We start from the raw sequence: 18,557 nt of genomic DNA on the forward strand, positions 1-18,557 counted from the left end.
GGGCGGGGCCCCGCTTTCCCCCGGTCCACTGCCATCCCTAACTGTAACATTCCTTTTAGAATGCGATACCGGGTGGGATCCTCATACAGATCTCCATCATGAATGCTAAGTTTTTGGTGAAGTACACTTGGAGTTCCTAGAGGCTTGCAGTCTCTCATACCTGCCTTGCCGAGATCATCTACTGTATACTTGTGCTGAGTGAGGGTTAAACCATAAGCCTGATTATCAACTTCTACACCAAGAAAATAGCACAGAGCACCAAGATCTTTCATTTTGAACCTTTGACCAAGTAGATTTTTAACTTCCTTGATGTGAGCTTTAGAGTTTCCTGTGATGACAATATCGTCAACATAAATTAACAGTAGGGTGATTACTTCCTGACCTCTAAAAATGAATAATGAGTGATCTAGTAGAGAGAGTGAAAATTCATGCTTTTGAATATCAAGCGAGAAGCTTTCAAACCTAGAGCGAGATGTTTGTTTTTAGACCATAGATAGCTCTTTTTAGCCTGCACACATGAGTTTTACAATTTTGCTCTTGATATCCAGGGGGTTGTTCCATATATACTTCCTCCTTCAAATCCCCATGCAGGAATGCATTTTTTCACATCAAGCTGACTCAGCTTCCATCTATGCTCAACAACCAAAGAAAGAATAATTCGAATCGTTCCCATTCTCACCATCGGGCTGAAGGTCTCATCATATTCTTGCCCTGCTTCTTGGGCAAACCCTTTTGCCACCAATCTTGCCTTGTATCGTTCAATAGTTCTATCTGGTTTATACTTAATTTTGTAGACCCATTTGCATCTGACAACATTTTTATCAGATGGTCTGGGAACAATTTCCCAGGTTCCACATTCATGTAAGGCTTGCATTTCATTATTCATGGCTTTTACCCATTTGGTAGAAGTGGTTGCCTGATAGTACATAATAGGTCCATCTTCCTTGTTGAGAGCAGTTAAAAAGAGTTGAAAATCCAAAGAGAAGTTGTTATAGCTGACCCACCTATCAATAGGGTGTCGTATGCTATTTGATCTTCTGACTTCAAGAGTGTGAGAGGAAGTAGGATTGTCTGCTGGGGCGCGATTTAGAAGGCTTGATGTTGTTGTTTTCTGTCTAGAATAAGAGATGCCCTTGTATCTGCTGTGTACCGATGATAGTACTTCTTCCTCATTCTGTGATCCCGATGTTCCAGTAGTCTCAAGTCTCAAACATTTCTTCTTCTTGCCTCACACAATCTGTAGAACAATCTTCATTTGAACTAGCAAAAAGTTCTGAATTCAGCCAGGATAATAAACTTCAGTTGTGTTAGAGGACATTTTCGTTGTGTCAGCATCAAAATTTTGCTTATCAAAGACAACATTTCTTGAGATTCTGATGTGTCTGTTGATAGGATCATAACACCTATATCCTTTATAGTCATCTGCGTATCTCACAAATCTACACTTCTGAGCCTTGTCCTGAAACTTGTTTCTCAGAGACGGATCAATGTGCACATAACAAACACATCCAAAAGCACGCAAATCATGATAACTAGGATGAACTCCAAAAATGCAGTAATAAGGAGACTTATTTTCTAGAACAACCATAGGCAGTCTATTTATCACATGTACGGCAGAATGAAAGGCTTCTGTCCACAAATTGATGGGAAGGTTACTGTCATGCAACATACTCATGTCACTTTCAATGATGTGCCTATGTTTTCGCTCAACAATCCCATTTTGCTGAGGAGTGTATGGATAAGACACCCTTCTTCCTATCCCATTATTTTGGAAAAAAGAAATAAAGTCACTAGATGAGAACTCCCCACCTCCATCACATTGGAAAAATTGGATGGACTTAGAGAATTGATTTTTTACTAAGGAAAGAAAGTTTTGGAACAAAAAGAAAACTTCTGACTTATTTTTTATGAAATATATCCAGGTGTATCGAGAATAGCTATCAACAAAGATTATGTAGTATCTGCTTCCAGAGCTAGAGGCCATTGGGGCGGGTCCCCATACATCAGAACATATTATTTCAAAAGGTTTTGAAGCTCTTTTATTAATGGAATGAAAAGGCAATACATGACTCTTGCATAAAAGACAACTTGAACACTTAGGACTTTTCTCATCTCCATTGAGACTTTCTTTTGGAATGAGATTATTAGAAATAAGTTTTTTAATAAAATGACTCCCACAATGTCCTAATCGACTATGCCATAAGAAAGGCTTATTACATTCAGAAATACTAAAAACATTTACAGAATGATGGGAACACGACTCTAACGAAGACTTCAAATCCAGATGAGGAGGGCGGATGGAATGGCATGAAGCTTCTTCAAAGACATACATATTGCCTTGTCTTTTTCCTTCAACGAATGTTTCCCTCGTGCGAAGGTCCTTGACCTGCACAGAGAAGAGAGTGAATTTGATTGAAGCATGATTATCATCAACACGTTTAGAATCAAAGACAATATTTTTCTTGATGTTGGGAGTATGAAGGACATCAGAAAGTTTAAGAGTGGAATGTGACATGGGAATGACAATTTTTTCAACATGAGAGACAGGATGGTGGGATCCATCGTCGGTGACAATTTTACTTTTGCCAAAATAAGGAATAGAGTTAGAAAGTTTACCTGCATCACCAATCACGTGAGTTGCTGCCCCTTAGTCAACAAACCAAGTGCCTTGATCATTCTGCTTTAACTTCAATTCTGACAACGCAGATATCAACATATCTTTAATCTCTCAACTGTCTTTGGTATTAGTGGACTTTCTTTTGGGTTCTGTCTGTACAGCCTTTCCTTTATTCTCTTGATTGTGCCAACAATTTGCCTTGATATGCCCCTTTTTGTTGCAAAGGAAGCAAGTGAGAATGGATATTTGTCCCTGTGTATGAGTGAGCATATTTGGGGTGGGAAGCAATCCACGTCCTCTGTGTCCAATTCGCCCTTGTCCCCCTTGTCCTCGCCCTCGACCGTAAGTCACTTCTGTGGCGAAAACTTCTTGGGAATTTGTATGAACATGAGCTCCTTCAGAAAAACCCTTCAGAGTCATTTCATACTGAATTAATTTAGCTCGTAGCTCATCAAAAGTAGGAAGGGCAAGCAGACACAATAGTGAGGTGACAATCGTATTATAGTCGGATCCCAATCCACTTAGAGTTTATTGTACCATATTACTGACCCTCATGGCACATCCTATAACTGCAAGTTGGTCTGTGATAGTCTTCATCCTGTTAAGATATTCCATGATGGTCATGGAATCTTTTCTCAGTAGCTGAAATTCCCTCTTGAGAAAAACCATCCTTGCATGTGAAACTTGTGAATACGTCTGAACTAATCTCTCCCATAGCTGCAGGGCAGTGCAATTGTCGGGGATTGCAAAAAGAACCTTTTGAGACAATGTAGAAGTGATGTATGCAACTACTGATTGATCTTTCCTTTCCCAGTTGAGATATTCTGCATTTTTGACATACACAATTGAACTCACTCCTTTATCATCTTTCTCTTCTCGCGTAACGAATTTTAGCGGGATTGGAGTGGTTCCATCCAGGTGACCTAAGAGACCTTGGCTCCTTATAAAAGGAATGATTTGTCTATTCCAAATCAAGAAGTTTGAGGTGTTCAACTTTTCGGAAACGAGTTGGTTGAGAAAGCTTGAAGAAATACTTGATTGAGAAGAATGAGAATCCATGGCGAAAGTAAAATTAACATGGGTGATAAAAAAAGTGCTCAGTCTTTTGCCAGGGAAGTTTTTTTTTGCGGCTGTGTAACCCTTAAAACTGACAATCAGAGGTTGTCAGATTTAAGGGGGATCAGACCTAAGTTGGCAACGCAAGTGGGATGAGGATCAGGTTTAAAAACGTTGTCACACAGCAAATACCTACAACAAGAGGGCTTAGTATCTCAGATCTGACACAACTTTGTTGTCAGATTTGGATACGCAGGGTAGATGCGAAGAGGGGGATGTGCAAAAACAAAAGTATGGCCGGTGCACAAGATCTGGAAATACCGGGCGAAAGGGGGAAGGAGGAATCAGGTTTTACGTGAAGGGAATCGGGGTTTCACGTGGATGGGTGAATCGATTTCAGCGATCAACATGAAAAGAAATTTCTTTTTCCCTTTTTTTGATGCACAGGGTTTCCGTGAATTCACGTTATCAGCCCCTCAGACCCACGTGGGTATGAGTTCACCAGAGGAGAATCAGGAAGAAGATGAGGAAATGAGAGGTAGAAATAATTAAAGAAATCAGAGAAAGAATTAAAAGAATCTGAGAAAGAGAAGAAGACAAGAGAAAGACCTCAAACCTCTGATCGGTCGATCGCACCTTTCAGAAGCCTCTTCAACCCTAGACGGATCTTCGCTTTGATACCATGTGTGAATCTGCTCTGGGACATGTGGAGAAAAGAGAAAGAGAATAGAGGAAGAAAGGGACTGCAACTGTCATGATTTCTATCTTAGAAATCGTGACCTAAACCTCATATTAATATGCAAGTGTATAGTATGGGTTTGGATCTATTATAATGTCCGGACCCAAAAGAAAGAAATAAAAAAAAACTGTACATACAATGTATGGGTGCGGGTCGGGTCTCGAGTCTTGATATCTAGACCCGAGACCTGTACATCTAAAACACCTTTTTCAGGGACTAATCCCCTTTGTAATTCATTGCTTTTGTATGGTATTTTATCCCAATTCATTAAATTTATTTATTTCATGTTTGTATACCCATTTTCGGGTAGTTTATGTTCTTGAGTTCTCTTTGTGAACCTTTATGGTTCTTGTGGTGTATTTGTGAGAACTTGTCGAGAGATATTTTTTAGTGTATTTTCACTTCCTTACATGCATAAGTAATTATCTTATCTTGATGGATCCTGTGCTTTAAATAAGATAATTATGCTTTTTGATGTTTTCTTAATGATATTTTCACATTCTACTTCATTAAATTGCAAAGATATTTTTTACTTGGATCATTTTTTTTGGTTTGTTCCACATGATTTTGAAGATGAGACAGAAGAAGTACCTTTGATAAGATCATGAAAGATGCTTTAGGATTATCACCATTAAAGACAATTGGAGGAAGACTTTTGCAAATCAAAATGGCATCTTTACTTGAAGACTTGAGATTCTTCCTCTTGTATTCTTCAAACTTTCTTGTTTTCCCACGCAAAGTTTGAGGGGGGGTGTTAAAATATTGATGTACACCATATATATATATATATATGTGTGTGTGTGTGTGTGTGTGTTTCTGTTTTATCCAAAATACCCATCAGGGGCATTTTGGTCATTTCCCTTTCCCCTAGACTAACTAGGAATTAGTTCTCCTTTTATTTTAGTTAGGAAACCTTTTTATTTTTCTTATTTTTTACTTTTTGGGCCTTGTAAACCTTTTGACTAAAGTCAACATTTGACTTTAGTAAAAAAGGTAGAGAGACGTTGGCTCTCCCTAGCTCTCCCTTCATTTATAAATATGGGGTAAACCTCCCTTACAATGTGTTTTTCTTTTAGTGTGAAGGGTTTTTACCCTCACTCTCCTAATAAAGATGTATTCTTTTAACCTTTTGGCTTAACTCCTTTGTGGGTTTGCATTTTATGTGCATTTGGTAACCCTTTAAATGGGTTTGTGTATTCACACTTTATCTGCGTGATTATTGGTTCATTTTTTAACCTATTGCATTCAAGGTCATATTTTAACATATGCTTTCTATATGCTTTTCTCACATTTCTTTTCATGTTTTTCATGTATTTTCTCTCACGCTTCCACTCACTTTTCATGTACTTTCTCTAAGTTGGTAACCATTATTGTTAGATTTTAACAAAAAATTAACTCTTTTATTGAAAAATCATGAAATATAAGAATAATCAGTTTTATTTTAGTTTTTATTTGCTTGTTCCATTCCTATTTAGTTACCATATTGCTTCATTTTTTTTATTCCTATTTTGCTTTCAAATTGATACTTCGCTTCCTGTTTCCTATAAATTTTAAAATGCCCCACTTTTTGCTTTCGTTTCCTGCTTCCGCTTCCTAGTTTGGCTATTACACAAGTGACAAACAGAGTATGCATGCTATTTTGTATAAATATGATAGTGTCACAAAATATACGAAAAAACAAAAGCAAGAACCACAAAGGACTTACGATAACACAAACACAACGTGCACATGCACAAGTCCACCATCACCTAATACAAGGTGCCAACATAGGCAATACAAACAACCATTGAGGGCAATACCATGCATTAAAGCACAAAAGCAAGAATAAAATAAATAATATTTTATTCATAATATACTCAAGTGAGTTAGAATGCTTTAGAAGAGGGGGGTTGACCCTTATTTATACACAAGAGGTAGTCTTAAATAGAGCAGTTGGATTATTTCAACAGCTATAAATATAGCTGTTGGACTGTTCCAACAGCTCTATTGATTAGTCAACTCTATGTTGACTAGTCCAAAAAGAACCCAACAACTCTATTTGGTCATTGACCAAATAGTTCCTATAAAAACAGAAAAGGACAAAAAGAACAAAATAAAGTAAAAGAACTAAAGTATCTCTAATGGGTACAACCTATTACAATGTTGTGAAATAACAAAAATATCCCTAAAGGGTATTACCTATTGCATCATTATAAATTATATATATATATATATATATATATATTTATATAGGGGAATGAAAACCTCTTTAATGGAAACCCTCCCAAACTTCCCCAATGGAAATTTTTTGGTGTTTTTTTCAAAATTCTGACTATACAGATGTGTTCAACATGATTGATTTACTCTAAATCAACACTTGGATCATGAATTTTGGATAGAAAAAATGGTATTTAAAGCCTCAAAAATTTATGAAAATTGTATGTCGTTGATTTTGAAACTTATAAAAACCTATCCATGCATCAGAATCAAATGCTCCAAGAATTGATTCCTATAAAAACAAGCATAATGGTCGGAATTTTAAAAAAAATAATAAAAATCTAATAAAATGTCCATTGGGGTCACTTAAAGAACATTTAAATTATCAAGAAGAGATAAACAATCATGTATTAATAATATATCAAAATTTTAGAAAAACACTTCAATTAGAACAAATCATCAATTTATACTAAAAACAAGCATAAAAAGTGTAACACTTCAAAAAAGAAACCCTCAAGAAAAGAGGAGTTAATTAAATGTATACATACAACAATGTGGACAAGATAATCAATTAGAAACATATATATATATATATATATATATATGCAATGCATTTAATGCTCATAATAATGAATGTGAGCAATCCCATAAATCACAACCCATTAAAATTCACTCACACATCCTAGAATGAGTTTAAATACAGAGAACCAAATAACAATTTTAAAACATATATCTATCTATATATATATATATGTTATCAATGGAATGCATAAAATTTTATCGATAAGCATTTTTCCATACAAGAAAAAACAAGTAGTAAAAGTTTAAAAATTTCATGAAAAGATTTTAAAAGATCCCACATAACAAAGGGAATGCTATATGCAAATCAACACCAATTTGCGAAAGATATAAAGAGATTTAAAAATCTTATAAATATCAAGAAATAATATTTTGCAAATCTCAACAATAGTTCGACTACACCTCACTAGACTTCCAAACCTCAAAAAATCAAGTGTATCAGTGACTAGAACAAGAGCATAGACATAATGCTATTAAAGGGTTAAAGACACACATGAAGGTGTTTATAAACATCTCTTGTCTATATATAATGACACTCAAAACAATTGTATCAACGACTAGAACAAGTGCATGATCATAATGCCAACGATGGGCTAAAATCATACACGGTGTGAATAAACATCTTTTATCTATATATAATGACACTAAAAAATTAAGTGTCATTATTAATTTTAACAATCTTTCGAAACATCATGGTTTCAAAATAGATAGTCATCACAAATAAGCATCTATAATAACAATGGTCAAATAAACAAATGAGTGATACGATACACCCACAAAATCAGAGATCAAACAATCGTCAGTTATAGTCAAACCACAAGCCGACAATCTAAACTTACAAAAAATTGAGGTGCACACAATTCACTGCAACAAACAACTCTAGTTCAACAACAAGGCTAAAAATAAATGAGTCATCATATAAAAATCTGTGATGGACCAAACAAATGCTATAAGGAGGCAATACATACTCACGAAAATTAGTTTTCAAATAAGTGAGTTCGTATATAAGAACCAATTTGAATAAACAAAGTTTCAAATCAAATCCAATAAAGGTTGATGAAAACTTTAGAATGAGTATAGTGCAATCATATGCACAACAAGATATCAAATGATGCAATTATATGTAATTATATGCATGGTCAATATAAGCAAGTATATTATGAGACAACAATGGCATATAACAGTAAAGATAATAAAAAATATATAGAGAGATTTTGAACGAACCATACGAAAAACCAAGAGTATACACAAGTACAACTAATCATGGATATTCACAAAGAGATCAAAATTCAAGTATATGCAATAATCTAATAAGTGTAAACCCACAAAAAAATATGAAGAAACACATAAGATATTCATATGAACACCATGATATTACATGAGATACTAACATACCCGAAATATATTTTGACTTATCATGCTTACGCAAGATCCAATAAAACAATAACTCACTTAAAAAGAGATTTTTAAGATAAAACTCTGATTTCAATTTAATTTGAGACCATAAAATAATACCCCAAATGCTTAATTTTTCAACCTAAAATACCAAAAACAATTTGAAATGACACATAATTATTAATGGCACATAAAACATGCATAAACATATGTCCACAACACATAAATATGAAGATATGTCGATAGAGCAATCTCATGAGAGCATACAAAACATCCATGGCATGACTAATGAACTTAAAGTCATGATGACTCAAGATATAAAACATACAAGAATTTTAATTTTTTTAATGAGCACGTCTCAATGAAAGCACCAAATAGAATTCAAAGAACATACTTTGACACAGGCATAAAGTCACCAATAATCATAATGGAGTCCAAAAAACCCAAAATAAATAAATAAATAAATAAATAAATATATATATATAGATATATACATACATGAGATCATAAGATTATATATTTTTTGTATTAAAAATAATAATAAGATGGAAAACTTAGCATAAGGAGTTCGAGAGTAGACTACTTATGGGTTAATGTCAAAAGAAATAAACACAATAGCCATTAAAATAATATTTTCATTAAAAGACATTTTACAAAACTCTAATTCCAATTGATTCAAAAAGCACATTTTACATACCCAAAAAATAGCCAAAGGAAATATATATTATAAATACATTTTTTTAATTAAACAAGAGATTCATACCAAAACACGAAAGCCTTGAGTCCAAGCCATATATATCAATCCAAAATTTTCTTTCGAAGCACGAACTTGGACAAGATACCAAGATCAAGAATCCCTCGCTCTGATACTATGTCACAAAATATGCGAAAAAACAAAAGCAAGAACCACAAAGAGCTTACGATAACATAAACACAACGTGCACATGCACAAGTTCACCATGGGATAATACAAGATGCCAACATAGGCAATACAAACAGCCACTATGGGAAATACCATGCATTAAAGCACAAAAGCAAGAATAAAATATATAACATTTTATTCATAATATACTCACAATGTGAGTTAGAATGCTTTAGAAGAGCATTGAAAAACAAGTTGGGGTTCATCCCATGGTTGCCAGTTGAGGGAGCGGGAAGCGAGGCACTTTCAAAATTTTAGGAAGCGGGAAGCATGGGGCCACTTAGGAGCGAGTCGAGAATCGTCTCGGAAGTGACCTAGGAAGCGAACCGGAAGCAACCTTGGAAGCGAGGGGGAAGCGAAAAAAATAAAAATAAAAATAAAAAATACAAAAAAAAATTAAAAAAATTGGGGAAGCGTAATGGGAAGCGCACTTCCCATTAAAGGGAAGCGTGTTTCCCATAAAAAAAGCGCGCTTCCCATTTAAAAGTGGCGCTTCCCCGCACGCTTCGGAAGCACGACGTTTCACGCTTCCGAAGCGCGCTTCCCCTTTTACCTAGGCGCTTCCGGTAACTCTGGTTCACCCCTATTTATACACAAGAGGTAGTCTCAAATATATTTGTTGAACTGTTCCAAATAAATATAGTTGTTGGATTGTTCCAACAGCTCCATTGACTAGTCAACTCTACATTGACTAGTTCAAAAAGAACCCACCAGCTCTATTTGGTCTTTGACTAAATAGTCCTTATAAAAACAGAAAAAGACAAAAAAACAAAATAAAGTAAAAGAACTAAAGTACACCTAATGGGCAGAACCTATTACAATTCTGTGAAATGATGAAAATACCCCTAGAGGGTATTACCTATTACATCATTATAAATAAAATATATATACATGTACAACTTAACAGATAGCAGATCAGGGCAAATGTGTTCTCTCTCTCTCTCTATGTGTGTGTGTGTGTGATTTTTTTCTCCTCTTGCATCATGGAGTAATTCCATCCATTACGGCTCTGTTTGGGAGCCTGATATGATTGAGAGATGAGGATTCATTGAATCCACCACACTATTTCTGTTTGGGATCCTGGATTTGGAAGATGACCTTCCATCTCTCCATTTCAATTGTATCCTCACGAGGATGCAGTTGTCAACTCTACTTCCTTCACCCATTTTTATCTCCACTCCCGTCGCCCATCTCATATCCACTCCAATGCTAGCTCCCAAACAGAGCTTAATTTGTTTGGTTGCTAACAAGGGGTGGAGTATGATCAGGACAAATATATAAACCACTTCAGCCCTCTTTGAATGAATATGAGGTATACATGGATTTGAATGTGAAGTAGACCTGGATCCCTGAAAATGGAGATTACATCTGATTGGATTTGGTTTCAGATTCTGGTTGTGACCCAAAACTCATACGCATGCACACACACACACACACACACACACACACACACACACACACACACACACACACACACACCTGTGCCTGTGTTCAACTCATTAATGACTTTTCTTGCATAACCATGGCTGCTCGTCAAGGATATTTTGTTAAAATCTTTGTTACTCTATTTGCTGCTCACGAGAATAAATGATTTTTGTACAGGTACTACTCACTGTGTGCTTACATGGGAGATGATGACATGTTCAGTTCAGACCTTACTGATGATCAATTGAGATTGAGGCTTGGCCACATGACAAATACACCATGCCAGGTAAGGGTTGTAATGAGATGAAAGAGCTCTCACACCTTACTCAAGAGGCAAAACACATACCCCAAAAAGGGTTCAAAGCACAAGAGCCACTAAGGGCCAAAGAGACACTCACACAACCCAAATATGGGTTTAAGCACAAGAGCTACTAAGGGCCAAAAAAACACTTAAAAAATAATAAGTTTATTAACAAGAAATGCACAAAATATGCATGACCAAAAGAGGAACAAATGTTCCTTATTTATACACCTCAAGAGGGCAATATGAGCCCAATAGAGCCGATGGAGAGGCCCCAATGGCTAGAAATCTAGCCCTTTGGGAGTCCCATTGACTCTGTGGTCTTAAAGACCATATAGCCCCTAACAAAAATAAAAATGAAAAAATACAGAAATAAAAAGGAAAAAGTCAGTTCTGCCCCTAATGGGCAGACCCTATTACATAAGCATAATTACCAAAATACCCCTAGATGATATTTTTTATTACAATATAGAAAAATAATATATATATATATATATCAAATAATATTTTAACACCTCCCTTTAAACTCACGATGTTAACCGAGAGTTTGTCAAGAAAAAAAGTGAAATCTTGGAGATGGAAGTGCCTTGGTGAAGAAGTCCGCCCGTTGATACTCAGATTATACATATGACAATGTAACGGTCTTCTTCAAGAATTCTTCTCTAACATAGTGGCAATCCATTTCTATGTTTTTGGTTCTCTCATGAAACATGTTGAATTTCTGCGATGTAGACTACTTTTGTTGTCACAACATAATTTTGAGGGTTTTGCTATGTGAACTCCCATGTCTTCTAGCAATTGTATCAATCACACCAGTTCGGAAGTAATAGTTGTCATAACCTAGTACTTTGCTTTTGTAGATGATAGGGTTACCTTTTGTTGTTTTTTGTACTTCCATGATATTAAGTAGGGGTGTCAACAGGTCAGGTTTGGTTCGGACACAGGTGGAACCGGACTTGGACTAGATTTTTGGGTGGGTCCGAACCTGGGTCTAATTGGTATACTATAAGAGAAACAATACTCGGACCCGATAAGAACTACATGAATCAGATGCGGACCATAACCGATAAAATAATTTTTTATCATTTTTACATTGAAAAATTACGGGTTTAATCGAAACTCGAGTCTGGCCCAAGTTTGGTATAAAATTTCACAAACTATACCTGGGTCCATCTATTAATCAGACCTTAGGGTCCGGACCTGGGTCTTAATTTGGTCTTCTTATTTGTCACCATACTTGAAACCTATAGGGTTTGGTTCAGGTCAGGTCCGAGTAAACCCGACCCATTGACACCCCTAATATTAAGGAATCATTTACAAAGATACAAAAACCTGTGGTTGAGGGTCGATCATTCATGTCTCCTCTCCAATCAGATTTTGAATATTCAATTACTTCTAATGGGAAAGAAGATAAAAATAAACCATGATTAATAGTATTTTTAATATATCTAACAATCATCGTTACAACACTCATATATACTGTAGTGGTGGAATGTTGAAATTGACTAGTCGAATGAATAGCATCTGCAATATCAGGTTGAGTAATAAAAAGATAGGTTAGAACTCCAATCATGTCTTTATGGAGTTGGATCTTTTAGGGGTTTTCCATCATCTTTCTTGATCTTTGCATTGATGACCTATGTAGTATTCATTTGCTTTTCATCAGTATGTCCCGATCTTTATATTACCTTGGCTGCATATTTAGCCTGTAATAAAAAATAACCACGAGGTGAATATGCTACTTCAATACCAAGAAAATAATGAAGAAAACCAAGGTTTGTCATATCAAAGTTGGTCTTGAGGATATCTTTGATATGACTAAATCCCTGCTTATCACCTTCTGTGATAATCATGTCGTCCACATAGAGAAGTAGAATTACTATACTTATATCAGAAGATTTAACAAACAACATTGTGTTAGTGTAACAACAAAATTTAAAACTCAGTTTTACCATTACACTACTAAAATGATCATACCAAGCCTTAGGAGCTTGCTTCAGACCAGAGTTACCGGAAGCGCCTAGGCAAAAGGGGAAGCGCGCTTCCCCGAAGCGTGCTTCGGAAGCGCGAAACGTCGCGCTTCCGAAGCGTGAGGGGAAGTGTCCCCCTTTTTTGGGAAGCGCGCTTCCCTTTTATGGGAAGCGCGTCCCCCTTTTATGGGAAGCGCGCTTCCCCCACGCTTCCCCCACGTTTCCCCCACGCTTCCCCCACGCTTCCCCCTCGCTTCCCCCTCGCTTCCCCATTTTTTCATTTTTTTCGCTTCCCCTCGCTTCCGGTTCGCTTCCTAGGTCGTTTCCGAGACGGTTCGGAATTTTCTTCTAAGTGGTCCCACGCTTCCCCGCTTCCTAAATTTTTTAAAGTGCCTCGCTTCCCGCTCCCGCTTCCCGTATCGCTTCCCGCTCCCGCTTCCTCGACTGGTAACTCTGCTTCAGACCATATAAGGCCTTGCGCAAGCGAAGGACCTTTCCATGTACCAACCCTAGTCCTGGGGGAGATTTCATATAAACTTTCTCATTAAGATTCCATCGAGAAAATTATTTATATATCCATTTGATAAATAGGCTCTTTTCTAATAGATGTGATAGTAATAAGTATTCTAACAATAGTCATTCTAGCTACCAGAGTAAATGTTTTCTCATTGTCTATTCTATATTCTTGGTCATAACCTTTAGCCACTATCGTAGTTTTGTATCTTTCTAATGTCCCATCAGTTTTAATCGTAATTTTGTAGACCCATATACACTTTATGGTTTTCTTTTCTCTAGGTAATGATTGAATTTTCCAAGTTATTGCCTTTTTTAGGGCTTCTAATTCATTGTTTATAACTTCAATTCATTCTTAGTGATTCTTAGCCTGATTTTAAAAAGATAGTTCTATGGATGAGTGGGTGGCCATAAGACATGCTTTATACTTAGGTTCAAAGGATTCATAGGACATGAATTTACTAGGTGTTTTGGAGATCTTCATGGATCTTCTAATATTAGGTTGATCTATGTCTTGGTTTTGAAAATACTTTTTTAAGGCACATGGAAGATGATTACGACGAGTATAGAATTGTATTTCATTGTGAGGTTCAACTATATCATCATGAATATCATTATTATCATTATCATTCTCATGTGTGTCGTCATTGTCACTCTCATGCACATCATGAGCATCAACATCATCAATCTCATGCATATTACTATCAAAATCATCATTAATGTCATCATGCTTATTAACTAGATAAAAAAGGAAAGAGTTCTCATAATCTAACTTAGACTAAACCTTATCAAATCCATTTTCCTTTTCAAGAAAAGTAGCATTTCTTGAAACATGCAGTTTGTATATTTCAATCTCATAATATCTATATCCTTTTTTATTTTTTGCATATCCCAAAAATACACAAGGAATAGCTTTTGCGAAAAATTTATCATTTTTTTTTGGGGAGGACAACATTTACAATAAAAAACTCTTAATCTTTTGTAATGGGGGGGGGAGTTTTAAACAAATTTTCTATAGGAAAAATGTTTACAAGAATAGTTGAAGGCATTTTGTCAATCAAATAAACCGCCGTACTCCAAAAGTTTAAGGAACATTTTTTATATAAGTAGAGTCCTAGTGGTTTCAATAATATGCCGATGTTTTCTTTTGGCTAAACCATTTTGTTGAGGAGTATTGGGATATGATCTTTGATGTACAATTCCATGATGATCAAGATAATTTTTGAAAACATTTGATAAAAATTCTCCTCTAGAATCTGATCTAAAAATCTTAATATTTGCTTTAAATTTATTCTGGAATCAAACCTGTGCTCATTGCTCAATAAATTTTCTCATTTTCTTTAATTCTTGAAAATCTTTTGAAGTATTGTCCTGCACAACCTAATTGGTCAAGACAGTTTCTTCAGCATTTGAACACCTTATGCAATCTTAATGACTTTCTTCTTATATATAGATGGCAATTTGTGCGATCATATATAAAATCTATAAAGGTACACTGACAAGTATTATGATAGAACCTGATTCTCAAAGGATCGGTTTTGGCCTTGCGGAGCGTAGATTAGAACTCAGAAAGAATCCCCATCGGCACGACTAGGGCTGGTCTGGTCCCGAGGTCATCACTGGGTTGCTGCAATAGCAGCAAAGGGTGCAGCAGCGGAGCCAGGAGTGCAGCAGCTGCGACGGAGGACGCGACGACATGTCTGGGTAAGTGTCGGACACGCTGCTGCATGCTGGGCGTGTTGCCGGGCAAGGACACGGCCAGGCGAGAAGTGAGAGAAGCGTGTCTCAACGAGGGGACACGACTAGAGATGCGTGGGAGGGGTGGTGAGTAGCTAGGGCGTGTCCTAGGGCAGGGGGCACGACCAAGGGAAAGTCGACACTCGACAGGCAGAAAGAAGGGGATCTCACCTGGTGGGTGTGGGGATCGTGGTGGAAGGTGTAGGTGCAGCTGGATGGGAGAAATACGTTTTCGACTTACTGTTGATGAGCAGGAATGGACGAACGGGTGAGGTAGCAGAGTTTTTCCCTTGGGGAGCAATCACATACATAAAGAACGAAATTTAGAGGTTGAACTCAATAAATTACATTAAGAAAATAAGGAACTATACATGCCTATTTATAAAACAAAAGGATAAAAGAGTAATATACATTCATAGTTCCTTCCTGGATGAGATTCCAAGGGGGGCATCCCACCAAATTCCTAGCCTGGGCAGGACTCCGGGCTGGGTCTCTTAGAAAATCCTGGAAGAAGTGGGGGACTTTCTATCTCTTTCTCCGCACAGTCTCAGCGGGCGGTACTCCAGCTGGGTGGCTACCATTGGGGCGGATCTTCTGGGTCAGACCTGGGGTAGAAAATGGGTCTGTAACATATCTTGGTCATAAAGATCGTGTATATTTGAATCATGAGGTGCTAGATACTTATGAACCCTGGTGCACTGGGGTAGCATCAGTAAATAAATCGATATATGTTATAAGCTAGAAACAGGGTCGAATCTGATGTCTGTTGATAATGCTGAGCATCAACCTGGCTGGCCAGTGGCTTAGGTTTCTGCTGTCCATCAACAACTGGTCATCCAAGACGGACCTAGGTTGGGCAGGGAAGGCCTGTGCTGAAGTTTTGATCTGCTTCCCGGTTTGTCCAAATGGATGGGCTGTTTTGATTGGGCTGCAGCCCATTGATAGGCCGCTGTGGTTTAGCCTGACCTTTAAAAGGGTGGACAGCTTTTTGCCTGGCCTGCCTAGACTGGGTTTCGAGTTACACTGGGCCGTCTTGGCGTAGTCAAAATGGGCTAGTCCGGCTTGTATGTCTGGCTCATTTGGTCATGCAAGTCACTAGATACGGGAGTACTATTCCAGCGATTATGACCCACTAGATGCTCTGTGTCTCGTGATCTGAAGTGGACAATCTATGGAAACTTGTGATTGCTTGTATCTTAAAGCTTTAACCACCATACTATATCTTCTATTGGTTTGGCATTGTATCTGTCAAGCATTTGATCATTTGAGATATTGATTATCTATAGGTCATCTTCTCCATGAACGATGAATATGTTCCAGAGTATGTTAATAAGAAAGCACTAGTTGAAAGGTGAATCTTTTTATTTCTCCTCTTTTTCCCTTTATGTTTGTCTTTCAGTTGATCTTTCTTGCCCGAGTTCAACAGTTTTCTACTGTTGAACATTGTAATGGCCAATAACTTGTACTCTTTATCTTTTCCCCTTCTCTGCAGGCTATGCAAAGCCATGGGAGGAGCTGAGAAAGTTGAGATTGAATGGGGGAACCATTCTCTTTCTAATAGAGTGGAAGAAGCAGTGCAAACAATTGTAGACTTTGTTAAGAGAGAGGGGCCAAAAGGCTGGGATGACCCTTGGAGCTAGTTTTCCGTCCTCTCTTCATCTCATGTTATTCTCTTTCTAGGCATCGCTATTTTGGTTACGGTGAACTATTGGGGTTCGGCCTTCTCATTGTTTTTCCTTATCCCTTGTTCCAGTCATCTTGTATCATGCTGCTTGATAGCTGTATTGGCGCTCAATTTACTGCCCATTTTTTCCCTATTAAATAAATTCTTTTATTTGTTATACATGCTCAGTTTTGTTGGGCGTTTTGTGTGTGTTACTATTTGGTGCCATTGAAGGCACATAACTACTGAGCTAAAAATCATAGATTCAAGCTTTATGGACCAAATCTGACCACATATATGTGTTCAGCATGGTTTGTATGCTAAGGATCAAACCTTTATGTTATTCAAATCTAAAAATATTATTTTTTTGTGTAGTAAAATTTTAGTGCATTATGAGCCATTGATTTTTAAAGCCCTTCAAAAACTTCTTACATGCTACAATCACATGATTCAAAATTCATTTTCTACTAAGCAAACCTGGTAGATCATATGATTCATATCCATAAGGCTTAATTTTAAAAATATGAAAATAAGGTGATTTATATTTAATAGTTTGTGCGGTCAGTAGCACCAAATCTTAATGTAGGGCTTATATTTTGGGTAAATATTGGCTACTAATGAAGGTAAGGAACTAATAAGTAGAAATCATTTTTTTCTTTGAAAATTTCTATTTTTTTGTAGATCAAATGTTACGGATGTGATCTACATGATTTTTTTAGTAGGAAACTTATTTTGAATCATGTGATTATGACAAGTAATTTGGTCTTTAAAAGTGTCAAAAATTAACGGCCCATAATGTGCCAAAATTTTATAACTCAAAAGATTACAGTTTTACATCAGAAAAGCACAATCCAAGTCTTGATCCTTGGCAAACAAACCGTGCTGAACACGTGGTTAAAATGATTTTTAGCTCATTAGTTCCTTACCTTCATTAGTATCTAATATTTTCCCTTATATTTTGTACTAATGAATATGCAAAACTATTGAGCTGTAAGTCACACGTTGCAGGCCGTATTTACTCAATCTGACCATATAAATGCATTTAGCATGGTTTGTTTACTAAGGATCAAGTATTAGATCATGTTTTTTTAATATAAAATTATGATTTTTCAAGTCATGAAACTGCGATACATTGTGGACCATTAATTTTTTAAGCCTTTGAAAAACTCACATGATTCAAAACTCATTTCATACTAAACATAGTATATTACATTCAAAGTCTGATTTACAAAAAAAAATTATATATATATATATATATATATATATATATATATATATATATATATATATATATATATATATATATATGACAAAAATTGATTGTATGGCTAATTTGGCATGTTTTCCTAAAATGCCTTATAAATTTTTTTATATTTTTTACATATTCAAAATTGCAAATATTTGTATTTAAAAGGACCTCTTTACCTTTTGTACATCCTCTCAA

The 18,557-nt window shown here is 36.3% G+C and overlaps 1 protein-coding gene across 2 annotated transcripts in view; it reads left to right on the forward strand.

The window, feature by feature from the left end:
* The window catches only part of LOC149851314 (UPF0613 protein PB24D3.06c-like), a 66,409-nt gene extending 49,118 nt beyond the window's left edge, over positions 1–17,291 (forward strand). For both annotated transcript variants that reach the window (XM_090014632.1, XM_090014637.1), the window contains 3 exons: positions 11,107–11,215; positions 16,737–16,801; positions 16,943–17,291. In XM_090014632.1, the coding sequence (XP_089870758.1) occupies positions 11,107–11,215; positions 16,737–16,801; positions 16,943–17,090 (322 nt within the window). In that variant the 3' untranslated portion in view covers positions 17,091–17,291. The remainder of the gene's footprint in view (positions 1–11,106; positions 11,216–16,736; positions 16,802–16,942) is intronic.
* Positions 17,292–18,557: the final 1,266 nt, after the last annotated feature.

The sequence above is a fragment of the Nuphar pumila genome, chromosome 1, assembly GCF_984573655.1.
Source record: "Nuphar pumila chromosome 1, dmNupPumi1.hap1.1, whole genome shotgun sequence".
Lineage (NCBI taxonomy): Eukaryota > Viridiplantae > Streptophyta > Magnoliopsida > Nymphaeales > Nymphaeaceae > Nuphar > Nuphar pumila.